Here is a 13,294-nt window from a genome sequence, read left to right as displayed (position 1 = left end):
GAGACAAACAGTGACCGCTTAGAAGACCGAAAGCTACGTGTTCTATCCAGGTACACTCTAAGGGCACGTACTGGGCAGAGGAAGCGATCAGGGTCATCATGTTCAAGAGTGGGAGCCAAGGCTTGAATGACTACTGGTTTGGACAACTCCGAGGCATTCTGATTCTTGGCTCGAAAGTCTGGTAGGAAAGCCAACGTCACCTGATGTGTGGTGAACTCAATGTCAAATTCCAGGCCACTCAAAGCTTGAATACCACTGAGTCTACGGCAAGTGGCTAAAGCGATGAGGAACACAGTCTTAAAAGTCAGGAACTTGATACTAATGCCTGCCAGGGGTTCAAACTCCTTGCTACGCAGGAGTTTGAGAACCAGGAAGACATCCCACTTGGGAAATGAAACCCGAGGTTTAGACACCGCTGCATTGCTAATACCCGAAAGGACATTAGCAATGAGGGAGGAACTGATCAAGTGTTCAGGTCTGCGACCAGTAGCAGCCGCAATCGTGGAAGTGATGGCAGATTTGTATCCAAGAAGAGTCTTAGAAGAAAGACTCTTCTTTTGATACACTTCCACCAGGAAGTTGGCCAAGTCCTGTGTTGAGGGATAAAGCGGCTTTATCCCCTTGGACAAGGCGAAGGAGGCCCAAGCTCTCCAGCGTAAGTCATAGAGCTGATTAGTTGATCGCCTCTTAGCGTTCAAGGAAAACTCTACTGAACTCTTGTGCAATCCTAGTGCAAGCAGTTTGGAGCGCACAAGAGCCATGCGGTCAAGCACAGACTCTCTGGACGTGGATGAGGGAGGCCTGATCGAGGCTGGAGCAGACTTCCCCCGTCCAGATTCAGAGGTAGAGGGTCTACGTGGGTGAGACCGCGAAGATCTGGAAACCACGGAGCTGTTGGCCAGTAAGGCGCGACCAAAATCAGTCTTGGCCGTTCCTGCAGATACTTTGCCAGTACCCTCGGAATCAGAGATGTCGGGGGATAGGCGTAAGCATCGAGGAGCCTCCACGAGAGAGTGAATGCGTCCACGTGGAACGCATTCGTGTCTCGAAAGGGGCTGACGTACCTGGGAAGCCGAGCGCTGAATCGAGTTGCGAACAGATCGATCAGAGGACGGTCCCACCTTGCCCACAGACGCCGTAGAACGTTGTGAGCGATGGTCCATTCTGTGGGGAGAACCTGATCGCCCCGACTGAGAATGTCGGCCAGGGCGTTCAGTTTCCCCGGAACGAATTGGACTGACATCCGGACCTGATTGGTCTGGCACCAGAGCAGAATCTCCTCCGCTAACAGGGAGAGGGACCGAGAATTGGTGCCCCCCTGGTGGCGAAGGTAAGCTAGGCATGTGGTGTTGTCCCCGTGGACCAACACATCCTGATCCCGAATCAGGAGGCGAAACTCCAGCAGAGCCCGACGAACCGCCTCCAACTCTAGAAAGTTGATGTGTAGGAGGGACTCCTCCTGGGTCCAGACCCCCTGGGCCTCGTGCAGGTCCAGGTGGGCCCCCCAACCCCGCGTAGAAGCGTCGGTGTACAGGAAGAGAGACGGCCGTCTCGGTTGGATAGGCACCGCAGAGTTGAGCCAGATCGGGTCCAGCCATTGGACTACAGCCTCGTGAAACCAAGGCCCGATCTGGACCAACTCGGTGTAATCGAGAGGCCTGGAAGTCCGATCTGCTACTGCCCGTTGCAGGGGACGTTTGTGTAGCCTTGCAAGGGGCAGCAGCAGAGCGACAGACTCCATGGAACCCAACAGTTCCGCCAGCCGCCTGTGAGGAACAGCGCGGCAAGCCTGAATGGAGAGGATCTTTCGCCTCAGGGAGAGGATTCTGTCCGGGGAGGGAGACACAGTGTAAAGCACTGTGTCGAACGCCATCCCCAAGTAGCAAAACTGCTGGGCTGGCACGAGGTCTGACTTGTGCCACTGTATCTGGAACCCCAAAGCATGGGTCCGTTCCAGGACCTGCCGGGTGTGTTGGAGGCATTGATCGCGAGACTGGGCCAGGGTGAGCCAATCGTCCAAATATTGACGCAGACGCACACCCTGAGCTCTGACCAACGCCGCCAGCTCCTTGACCACCTTTGTAAAAATCAGCGGGGCCAAGGACAGGCCGAATGGGAGGGCCCGAAACTCGAACACTGTGCCCTCCCAAACAAACCGGAGCAGATGTCGGTACCCCGGGGCCACCAGGATGTGGAAGTAAGCATCCTGGAGGTCCACAGACGTGGCCCAATCGTTTGGCCGGATGGCCAACCGGACCGACGAAGGGGTTTCCATCTTGAACTTGCACCTGCGAAGGTACAAGTTCAAGGTGGAGAGGTCCAACACCGGCCTGAACCTGCCGTCCTTTTTGGGGACGGTGAACAGGCGGGAGTAGAACCCCGGAGAAGGCTGAGAAAGGGGGTAGACAGCCTTCTTCTCGACCAACGAGTTCACCTCGTCTTGAAGAGCCTGCCATCTGGCAGGGTCTCGAGGAGGGGGGAACGTCAAAGGTAGAGCGGACAATGGAGGTTGTGACGACAGCGGTAGAGAAAACCCCGACCCCACCACCCTCAAGATAAACTGGTTGGAGACCAGTCTGCCCCACATGTCGCGGGCCCGAAAAAGGGAACCGACGGACGAAAGAGGGGCAACTTGAGGGGGCGTCAACGTAGGGCCGGGACTCACTGAAAATTCTGCTGGCGGGCAGGCGCAGGCTTGCGACCACCCCCCTGGTGGTGCTGCTTACCCTTACCTGTCTGAGCACCCTTCTTCTTGCGCTTGGGAGCACGAGAAGCCGGGGCCGCAGGGGGGAACGCGACAGGCGCCTGAGAGGAGGAAGAAGGAGGCAGTGAAACTGGCTTCTTCTTCTTCTTCTTCTGAGGCTGGGAGCTGGAGGTGACTGTAGCACTTCTCTTACTCCCCGCCGACGTCGCCGAAGCAGCGAGGCCAACCATCAGAGAATCAGTGTTCCTCTGGCGTGTGGACTCCACCACAGAACGGACAGTGCCCGGATGAAAAAGGGAAGAAGGCTGAGGAAACGTGTTCCTCAGACTCTTCCTCATATCCGGAGGCACTAAAGAAGTAGCCAGAAAATGATCACGGAACAGGGCCAACAAGTGGACCCGTGTTCCAATGGCCAATTCTGCCGCAGTCGTCACGCACGATCGCACGGCATGCAAAGCCCGATCCACTCGAACCGTGTCAAGGACCCGAGTGGAATCGGACTCTGCCCGATCGGGAGGGTCCAACAGTGTGGACAGCGTGCTCATCCATGTCAAGGCCTGTGATTGGGCCTCGACAATGGAAGAAACGGTGGCCTCAAGATTGTGGAACGAAGCAGAGCTCAGTTCCACCTTCTTGACCGAAGGCACCTCCCCAACGAACACATCACCGTCAGCCCCACCCTGAACACTCGAAGTCTGGAAAGGGAGAGTTCGAGAGTCAAAGGGAAAAGGGAGGGACGAAACAGATTGGACACGAGGAAACAGTGGAGGTGCGCCTCCCGAAGGAAAGCACGGCACTGAATCCGCGTCCTCCCGAGGAACATAGGTCGCGTTCGCACGTGAATCTGTACTCCTCAGGCGATGTGCTGCCGCTTCCACCGTGGCACTAAGACTAGGGTGGAACGCGAATTGCTGGCGGCCGGATCGTTCATAAAACGAGCCGCCGGCAGACGCGGCGTGTGCCTCCCGCGCCCGGGCCGAAGCGGACTCCAAGGACGAGAGGGCGTCGGAGGGAAGGACGTCCTGAAACTGTTCAAACGTCCTTCTAGCTGTGCGAGGGAGAGCCTCCTGCCTCTCGTCCTCAGACTCCACGTCCTGTGTGTCAACCGAAGGGTTGGGAACACTAGACGACAGACGCTTAAGAGAGGCATCCGTGGCGTCAAGACGCCGCGTGATGTCTGTCATGTACTGTTGGAAAGTACGAAGCATAGCTTCGGAAGTTCCATCAGAAACCGGCAAGGGTAGAGGATCAGTGTTAACCTCAGGGCGACCCTGATCCTCCTCCCCATCGTCCTCTGACTCACTCTCCTCTTCACTTCCCGACAACTCCTCAACAGCAGGAGTGTAGGAAGCTTGAGGGGGAGGAGCCGAAAGTGATGAAGTAGACTGTGACGAAACGCCCACTGAAGCAAGAGGCCGCGAAGACCCCTGCCCCAAAGACGAAACGTCTCCAGCAGCCGAAGGGAGAGAACAACAAAAACCCTGCGACTGTTGGGTCAGTCCAGCCAACGAACCCCCGCCATTTATAGACTGAACAGGGACCCATCGGGTCTGATCAGAAAAGAAATGGTCCGGTCCGGTCGGGGGTGCCGATCCGGGGTGGTCCGGTGTTCCGGTGGTCCGGTCCGGTCCGGTCGAGTGGTCCGGTGTTCCGGTGGTCCGGTCCGGTCCGGTGGTCCGGTCCGGTCCCGTACCATCCGGAGGTCCCGTTCGGCACAGAACCATCCGTACCCACAAAAGTGTTCGGGTGGTTCGGTCCGGACGTGGAAACACCGTACCATCCGGACCCGTAGGTCCGGTGGTCCGGTGTGTTCCGGTTCGGTGCCAGACCACCCGGACCAACAGAGGTGGTCGGGTGGTCCGGTCCCGACCGGACCACTGGTCCCGTACCGTACCATCCGGACCCGTAGGTCCGGTGGTCCGGTGTGTTCCGGTTCGGTGCCAGACCACCCGGACCAACAGAGGTGGTCGGGTGGTCCGGTCCCGACCGGACCACTGGTCCCGTACCGTACCATCCGGACCCGTAGGTCCGGTGGTCCGGTGTGTTCCGGTTCGGTGCCAGACCACCCGGACCAACAGAGGTGGTCGGGTGGTCCGGTCCCGACCGGACCACTGGTCCCGTACCGTACCATCCGGACCCGTAGGTCCGGGGGTCCGGCAAGGGCCAGAGGTACTGTCCCGCACCGGACCCTAAGGTCCGGTACGGTCCCGTACCATGGGTCCCGTCCGGACCAAACCCGGAGGTCAAGTCCAGTCGGGACCCGTGGGTCCGGTTCGATCCCGACCCGTAAGCCTGGACCGTTCCGGACCCTTGGTCCGGACCATCCGTCACCCGAACACCAGACGCTAAGGAATGGCGTGGGGTCAAGACGGTCCGGTCGGAGGTGTCGGTCTGAGCAACAGAAACAATGTTCCCGTCGCCCTGACCATTCGACAGAAGTACCACGTTCTGTCGAACACCTCCACGTCCAGTAACTAGTCGGCCGGAGCGTTTCATAGAGGGACAGCCACCAGTCACACGGACGTCAGAGGGAACCGTAGTAGCAGTGGTCGTAGGCACGATGCCCGAAACCCCTGCCCCCACAGGACCGCCCTGAACGGGGTCAATTCGCATCCCAACCCCAGCGGGGAGGGAATTCATAGACCCCGTCATCTCCTCCGATCTCCCCCCCCATGAGTCCGAGACTACTGTCGAAACAGCAGTAGACGACCCAGCGAGGGAGTTCAGAGGAGGACCCGTGTCCCTCCTGGCTTCCACAGCGGTGAAAACCGAGGAGGGCACAGGAGAGGCACCGGAAAAGAAAGAAGTCGAAACCTGAGTCTCTCCCGTAGCCCCTAGATCAGATTCACCAACCCCCAAAGAGGGTTGGGAATCGACCCGCCCCCGGATTCGAGCCAGGGAGGAGAAGGAAACCTTCCCCCCAGGCTTGAAACCGGGAGGAGCTGAAGCCTGAGACTGAGGGCCGGACAACGGCGTCGAAGGGGGGGAAGCGTGTTCCACGGAAGGAGAAGGAGAAAGACGCTTTTTCTTTCCCCTCGACCTTCCCCGAACCTTCGACGGCGCAGCCCCGCCCGAAGTCCCAGGTTCAAGCCCAGCCTGTTTGAGCAAGCTCGCATTGAGCTTGCTCAAACAGGCTTTCTCCGCCCTCCCTCGCCGCAAACGCAAAGCGTTTGGGGAGGGAGAGTCGGAGCGCCGAAAGGTCCCCCTGTCCGTGCGCAAAACATGACGCTGTGCGCCCGGAGAAGGGTTGCCCCCGGCAGACTCTGGTTCCGTAGAACCAGAGCCCAAAACAAGACGAGACATCCTACCTCGCCCTGTACGTACCCTTAAAAAATCGAGAATTAACAAAATTCAAAGAAAATTAGGTCAATACTCAAGTGAATGAGGCGAAACGAGAAGCAGACGACCGGTCACCACGAAGTAGGACGGTAGGCACGCCGAGTCCGCCACACAACAACGGAGGCACAAGTTGGAAGAAAAACAACGTAGCCTCAAGCCAGAAGTGGAATAACACACAAAAATCCAACAGGTGGTAATCCACACAGAAAAGAAGACTCTAGAATCCAAAATAATCCGGGAGCGCAGCAGAAACACAGCCTACTGTCACGCGCGAAAAAAGAAAGAGGACGCGCCACCTACATCCTGTAAGGGGGAAGCACTCAGACAGTGCTTGGGATCCACGGTGGCGCATGGTTATGGGAGATAATTGTACCCACGCAGCGTTTTGTCCAATTTTTTTCGGCCTATAATAGATAATGTGCAAGAATAGTACTGTCGAGGTAAGTGTTATATTGACCATGCAGTTTGTAATCAAAGTACGAGCTCTGAAGTTGTTCAAGTTTGTTTCTTTTTTGTGGTTTCTTTGAAACTAAACAAATACAACATTGTATGCACACTGTGTTGATGTATTTACTATATTATGTGTGTGCTCTACAGCGCGCGCGCGTGGGTGTGTGTGCGTGTGTGTGTGGGTGCATGACTTTGGAACAATTCCATGGAATGTGTTATAAGCTGTTTGGCGCAAATTCATAATGTCCTATTACACTTTCTGAAAGCGGTCAAATGTCCTATTGATGCTGAAGAACTCAGGACATTTGTCCTATAGGTATGAATTTGTAGCAACATCCCTGTGTCTGATGCTCATGAGAGGTCCTGCTGTTGTGTTGTTTGATTCACTGAAAGAGTAACTGTGGCTTGTTGTGCAGGTGAGGTTTGACAGTGTAGGAGGACTGCAGAAGCACATTACGGCCCTGAAAGAAATGGTGGTCTTCCCTCTCCTCTACCCCGAGTTCTACGAACGTTTCAAGGTGGCACCATCTCGTGGTGTGCTCTTTTATGGACCTCCTGGTAAACACTTTTTGTTTTTAGTGGCTAAACTTATTTTTTCGTTGAAGGTTTTTATGCTGACCCTTTTCACAGTTTATAAAGTGAATGCCTGTGTGCCGTCTGTGGGTGTATTTCTGGAAACATTTATGCACAAGAATACATCAATTTTCACGGAGACAGTACTTTCTGACATCCTGTTTTACTTTGTTTTAGGACAGTTAAATAATATAGATAGCTTTCAGTTTCTGTGGATGGTGCAGCTATAGTCATGACTTTAAATGTTGTTTTCAGGCACTGGCAAAACACTGGTAGCCCGTGCACTGGCCAATGAATGCAGCCAGGGGACACAGAAAGTGGCCTTCTTCATGCGCAAAGGTGCCGACTGTCTGAGCAAGTGGGTTGGTGAGGCAGAGAGGCAGCTCAGACTTCTTTTTGACAAGGTAACATTTCATTTGATGCCTGTTACAGGTAGAATGATAACAATTCAAGTAGTCTTGTGACCAAAGAGCTAGTTTTCAGATGAACTTTCTGGTAAACAAAAATCTGGATTGTGCTTGTGTGACAAGCAGACTACTGCATGTACCCATGGCTGTTTTTATAGGGCTATTAAATTAGCTCTAAAATCCCAGCCCTGTTTTGACTAGCCCTGTTTTGACTGGCTTTGCCTCCAAAGGTGATTGTTGTGCTTCATGCTTTTGGTTATACTTGCATTCTTTCAACACCTGTTCTTTGCTCCCATCTTTGTTTTCCTGTGAATCACCCTGTGTTCTATCTTCTAATGTGCCATTTATTTTTTATTTGGTTCTCTTGTCTTTCCAGGCCTACGAGATGCGTCCATCCATCATCTTTTTTGATGAGATTGACGGTCTGGCGCCGGTGCGGTCAAGTCGTCAGGACCAGATCCACAGCTCCATCGTGTCCACTCTGCTGGCGCTGATGGACGGCATTGACTCGCGCGGGGAGATTGTGGTCATTGGTGCCACCAATCGCGTGGACGCCATCGACCCTGCCCTTCGTCGTCCTGGCCGATTCGATAGGGAGTTTCACTTTCCTTTGCCAAACCTGGAGGTCAGTCAGTTTTTTGTGAAGATGGTTCTTAATTGAGCCCAAAGTCTACTTAGCGAAATCTTTTAATTGAAAACTCATTACTAAAGCTCTGTGTGGCCAGCTTCGCAAAGTATACCTCGCGAAGTCGACTTCGCCCGGTTAATTTGAGGCTTTAGATTGCAGTTTCTATGTAGCCATGCTTTGCTATAACATCATCTGTCAGCTGTTGTTCTGCTGGTTCAAGACTGTAATTCAACCTTCAGGGAAATAAAGGACAGTTTGTCTTGGATACGGATTTGATGTATTTATGAATATATGTGTAGATTTAAGATTGAACTGAAAATGTAGATACCTGTTTACTAATCTACTTAACGTGAGATATTAATCAATCAATCAATCAATGAGTCTTATATCGCGCATATTCCGTGGGTACAGTTCTAGGCGCTCTGCAGTGATGCCGTGTGAGATGAAATTTTATACGGCCAGTAGATTGCAGCCATTTCGGCGCATATTTACCTTTCACGGCCTATTATTCCAAGTCACACGGGTATAGGTAGACAATTATTAACTGTGCCTAAGCAATTTTGCCAGGAAAGACCCTTTTGTCAATCGTGGGATCTTTAACGTGCACACCCAATGTAGTGTACACGGGGGGAGGTTCGGACACCGAAGAGAGTCTGCACACAAAGTTGACTCTGTGAAATAAATTTCCGCCGAACCTGGGATCGAACTCACGCTGACAGCGGCCAACTGAATACAAATCCAGCGCGCTACCAACTGAGCTATATCCCCGCCCCTTTTATAAGATGTTTGGTGGCTTGTTGACAGACCAGCTTTTTTGTTGGTCCAAGGGGACCATATCGTCTTTTGTTTCATCTTTATCGACCAAGGCCGAAGGCCGCGGTTGATAAATATGAGACAAAAGGCGATATGCTCCCCGAGGACCAACAACAAAATGCTGGTCTGACGACAAGCCACCAAACATCGTTTTTGTCATCATTTTGGTTGTGCAACAAAATGCACAATAACCCACAGGGAGACGAATTTTTAGAATCCAACTCCGGGCCACAAAGCATCGTCACAGTAGCTCGAGATAACACGTCAACCTTGTATGTGACGTCAAACGTAGCTCGTTGACGCTTTTCTTCCAGTCTGAAAATGTACAGAGCTGCGATCATACCTGTGAGTTCAGTAAGTGTTGAGCATATTTCTTTTCTTTTTAAGTGTTTATGACTTTTAGTTGTGGATTTTGCGATTAAAGACATAAGTTGCAAATTGACCATGAGTCGCCGCAGTAATTATCAACATTGATTGGGTCTTTGAGAGTGAATGCTTACAATCGTCCTCGGAAACACAAATCCAAAGCCGCGATGGTTCCACACATCAAACAATCAGCCTGATTGGCTTTTACTTTGACAATCCACGTTTCACCTGAAAGCTCAAACCCATTCACCACCTCAATTTATTGCATGGGGAACATGAGATTTATTTCCCAGGTGTTTGTGAATGAAAACTCGTGAAAATGATGACAAAGCTAGTTGTCACTGGTCAACAAAGATGCACACATTTGAAGTACTGACATGAATGTGCAGAAGTTTGCTTTGATGCAAGTATTGTTTCTTTTTCTCAGGATCGCGAGAGGATTTTCAAAATCCACACCAAGAATTGGAACCCTCCTCTGCGAGATGACTTCATCGCTGAAATGGCGGAAAAGTGTTCCGGTGAGCAAATAAGATTTGTTATTGTCCATATTGACCTGTTATCCCAGTTTTTTGGAAAAAATTTCCTGTTCAGTTTAGGTGGGGGAAAAATAACACTTTTGGGAAAACATTTCTTGATATGAAATACAGTATTTTCTCATTTGAGTTATAAAAATAATTTCTAAGACACAAATGTCTTAGAATATCAGTACTTTGCAGTAAAGTATTTAAGGATAATTTAATACCTCACACACACAGAATTACCGCATTGTTTAGAGGAAGAAAAGTGACATTCACTGTTGTTTTAAATGATAAATGCACATGTTGGTCAAATTCATTGCGTTTAGGGTACTGCGGAGCTGACATCAAGAGTTTGGTGACGGAAGCGACCCACAATGCACTGCGGCGCCACTACCCACAGATCTACACCACCTCAGACAAGTTGCAGCTGGACATTTCCTCCATCACGCTGACGGCGCGCGACTTTGCGCAGGGGATGACCAACATCGTGCCAGCCTCCCAGCGAGCTGTGCCCAACCCTGCCCTGGCCCTGGAGGCGTCTGTTCGACCGCTGTTGTCGCGAGCCTTGACCAAGCTCCAGGATGCCTTGTGCGGGAGATTCCCCTTTGCTAAGCTTGAGCGACAGCAAGGTAGGGTTGACTATTTGATGACAGGAATATATTTAAACAAAAAGAGGACACAGCAGTAACTAGGTTAGGTCTTTCTTCATCAATATTTCGGCAGCGACAAACTGACTTCTTCAGGATGGTATGATGAAAGTACAGGAATATGCTTCAGTTGAAGACACGATATGGCGTATTGTTTGTGTTCTATGTATGGTATTCCTGCTTTGGAATATTTGCTTATTCTGTTGGGGAGAAAACCTGATTACCTTTCTCATTTACTTGTAATTTGTATGCATGAGTATGTCTGTGTGCATGCGACTGCAAGTGACAAAAGTTTTGTAGAGAGGGTTAAATAGTGTTTGCGATTACTATTTGTGGACCCAAGTGGCTACCCCTGAAGCTGTAATGTTGGCAATTTGATAAGTGTTCAGGCAATAAGTTACACAAGAAAAGACAGGTAAAAACCGAAGAAGAGTTACGATCACCCCGTGTTTGTGTTAGCTGTGGAACATTTGTAGGCACACGTTTTATCCCACATACACCGGTGTGCCCTTGAAGGTTGGTGCCAGACTTGAGTTGTTTAACTGTGTGTTGAAGGTGGCAGCGGTGAAGGAACAGCAATGCTGGACATAGACTTGCCCAGTGATGAGGAGGAAAACATGCCATCCATTTTCCTCCCTGGTGTAAGAGGTAACAGGTCTTTCACCAACCTGGCCCCGTCACCTGCATCTTTCCTCCAGTTCTCATCGTGAGTGATGTTCCAATACCGATGCTGAAAATTCAGTCATGTTTAGTTGTTTGTGTGTGTGTGTGTGTGTGTGTGTGTGTCTCTCTCTCTCTCTCTCTCTCTCTCTCTCTCTCTCTCTCTCTCTCTCTCTCTCTCTCTCTCTCTCTCTCTCTCTCTTTGAGCATGGGTATCTGTGTGCATGCATTCAAGCATTCACTCTCTGTGCAAACTACTTTTACAACCATTTTTGGGTAAAAGCCAGTCATTTCAAAATACGTCCAATGACCTATGGCGGGTCCATTCAGATCCATTACTGATTGATCACATTTGATATTCAGTTGTTTCTTATGATCTCTGTTCACTTTTTCCGGTACACAATCATACGTGTCGAGTTCAGATTGAACATCTCAGCCTCTTATCGTTAATGCTGCATTTGCAATTCTTTATGCAACAGGGGCTCGTCCAGTTTTCCTGTGGTGTTCCGACCTCGCATGCTGGTGTCGGGCGCACAAGGTCAAGGTCAGAGCGTCCATTTGGCACCGGCCGCCCTGCATCTGATGGAGCATCTGCCTGTCCACGCCCTCTGCTCTGCCACTCTGTTCGCCGCCTCTGCCAAAATGCCTGAGGAAGCCTGCAGCAATGTGAGTTTTGTGGGGAAAACTAGTGGAGCAGATACGTAATGGCGGTCCTTAACTGAGCCCCAAGTTTGTTTGTTTGTTCGTTCATGGGCTGAAACTCCCACGGCTTTTGTGTGTACGACCGTTTTTACCCCGCCATTTAGGCAGCCATACGCCGCTTTCGGAGCCTGAAGTCAACTTTGCGAAGACTTTGCAAAGTCCTTTTACAGAAAACTCAGTGCTAACGCTCCACCAGCTTCCTGAAGTATACTTCACATAGTTGACTTCGCCAAATTAAGGACAGGCTTTAAGAAATCTTGCCCACCTCAGATCTACTTGAACATTTTTGATGACACTTTACTCTGAGAAGGATTGTGAGGCTAGGGTGACATTTAGATGGACAGCAATCATGGCAGTTGTGTTTTACAGTTCAGTTTCTTATTTGTGTCAGTTGACTTGCATGCGTGTTTGTGAAAGTAAAGTACAGGATCAGTTGATTGTTGTGCACACGTACTATTTGTTTGTAAAAATAAAAGTATGCATCCCAGATAAGGTCTATATGTGCGGGAACGATTGCAGGTGTTCCATGAGGCAAAGCGCACAGCTCCTAGCATCATCTTCATGCCTTACATCAACGAGCTGTGGGGCGTGATCAGCGACTCGTTGCGGGTGACCTTCATGACCTTGATCCGTGGCATGAGCCCCTCCACCCCGATCTTACTTCTGGCAACCAGTGAGGGTCTTTACAGTGACCTTGATGATCAGGTACGCTGAAGCTAACTTTGCCATTCTAGTTTGTTTGTGTTTGTTGCTGTTGAATGTTCGGAGATTTGGTCATGATACAGTTCTGTTTTTGAGAATCCGCATGATTTGAGGTCATCATAATAAAAGTATTGCTGGAGTGTTTTTCAGTTACTTGCGGAAAGATTGGTGCATCAATATCTAGTGAGCCAGTGTAAATATATGCATATACCGATTTTCTCATTATACAAACCTCTCCCTTTGTTCCTAATAAATAAAAAAGAATGGTTAGACTCCTAGAAAGGTTGTTTGGTAAACAGATTTTTCTTGAGCTTTAGCTGGTGGTGGAGGATCTTGAAAGTTGATATTTGAATGGCTTTGCAGCAGTGCAGCTGAGAATTGTGTTTGTGTTGTCTCCAGCTGAAAGCTGATATTTAAATGGTTTTGCAGCTGGGTAATGTGTTTGTGTTGTCTCCAGCTGAAGATGCTGTTCAGTTTCTCCGGCGGAGAGGTGGTGGAGGTGGATGGACCTAACAAAGAAGAACGATGCCAGTTCTTCTCCGATCTCATCCTTCACCAGACTGTTAGACCTCCTCCCACACACAAGCAGGCTGGTGAGTTGTTCAAAAGTGTTAGTTGGAACGCAGATCCTCTTTTAGTGCAGTGCCTAACTTCTAAGCTCTTTGTCCAACTGCCTAATGTGTGTGTGTGTGACTGTGTCTGCTACGCTTCTTTTAGGAGAGTTCCCAGTAATCGCCCTCCCTTTGCACCCGGCCCCGCCCCCTTCACCATGACCTTTGTTAATC

General features: G+C 50.7%; 1 protein-coding gene across 1 annotated transcript in view; it reads left to right on the top strand.

Annotated features, from left to right (window-relative positions):
• The window catches only part of LOC138966298 (uncharacterized), a 77,623-nt gene that overhangs the window by 16,459 nt on the left and 47,870 nt on the right, over positions 1 to 13,294 (top strand). The window contains exons 10-18 of the mRNA XM_070338473.1: positions 6,910 to 7,051; positions 7,322 to 7,470; positions 7,850 to 8,098; positions 9,708 to 9,798; positions 10,125 to 10,427; positions 11,001 to 11,151; positions 11,585 to 11,771; positions 12,327 to 12,512; positions 12,967 to 13,102. Of these exons, the coding sequence (XP_070194574.1) occupies positions 6,910 to 7,051; positions 7,322 to 7,470; positions 7,850 to 8,098; positions 9,708 to 9,798; positions 10,125 to 10,427; positions 11,001 to 11,151; positions 11,585 to 11,771; positions 12,327 to 12,512; positions 12,967 to 13,102 (1,594 nt within the window). The remainder of the gene's footprint in view (positions 1 to 6,909; positions 7,052 to 7,321; positions 7,471 to 7,849; positions 8,099 to 9,707; positions 9,799 to 10,124; positions 10,428 to 11,000; positions 11,152 to 11,584; positions 11,772 to 12,326; positions 12,513 to 12,966; positions 13,103 to 13,294) is intronic.

This window comes from Littorina saxatilis, linkage group LG5, assembly GCF_037325665.1.
Source record: "Littorina saxatilis isolate snail1 linkage group LG5, US_GU_Lsax_2.0, whole genome shotgun sequence".
Classification (NCBI taxonomy): domain Eukaryota; kingdom Metazoa; phylum Mollusca; class Gastropoda; order Littorinimorpha; family Littorinidae; genus Littorina; species Littorina saxatilis.
The sequence above is the reverse complement of the archived record's forward strand: the minus strand, read 5'-3'. Positions and strand labels throughout refer to the sequence as shown.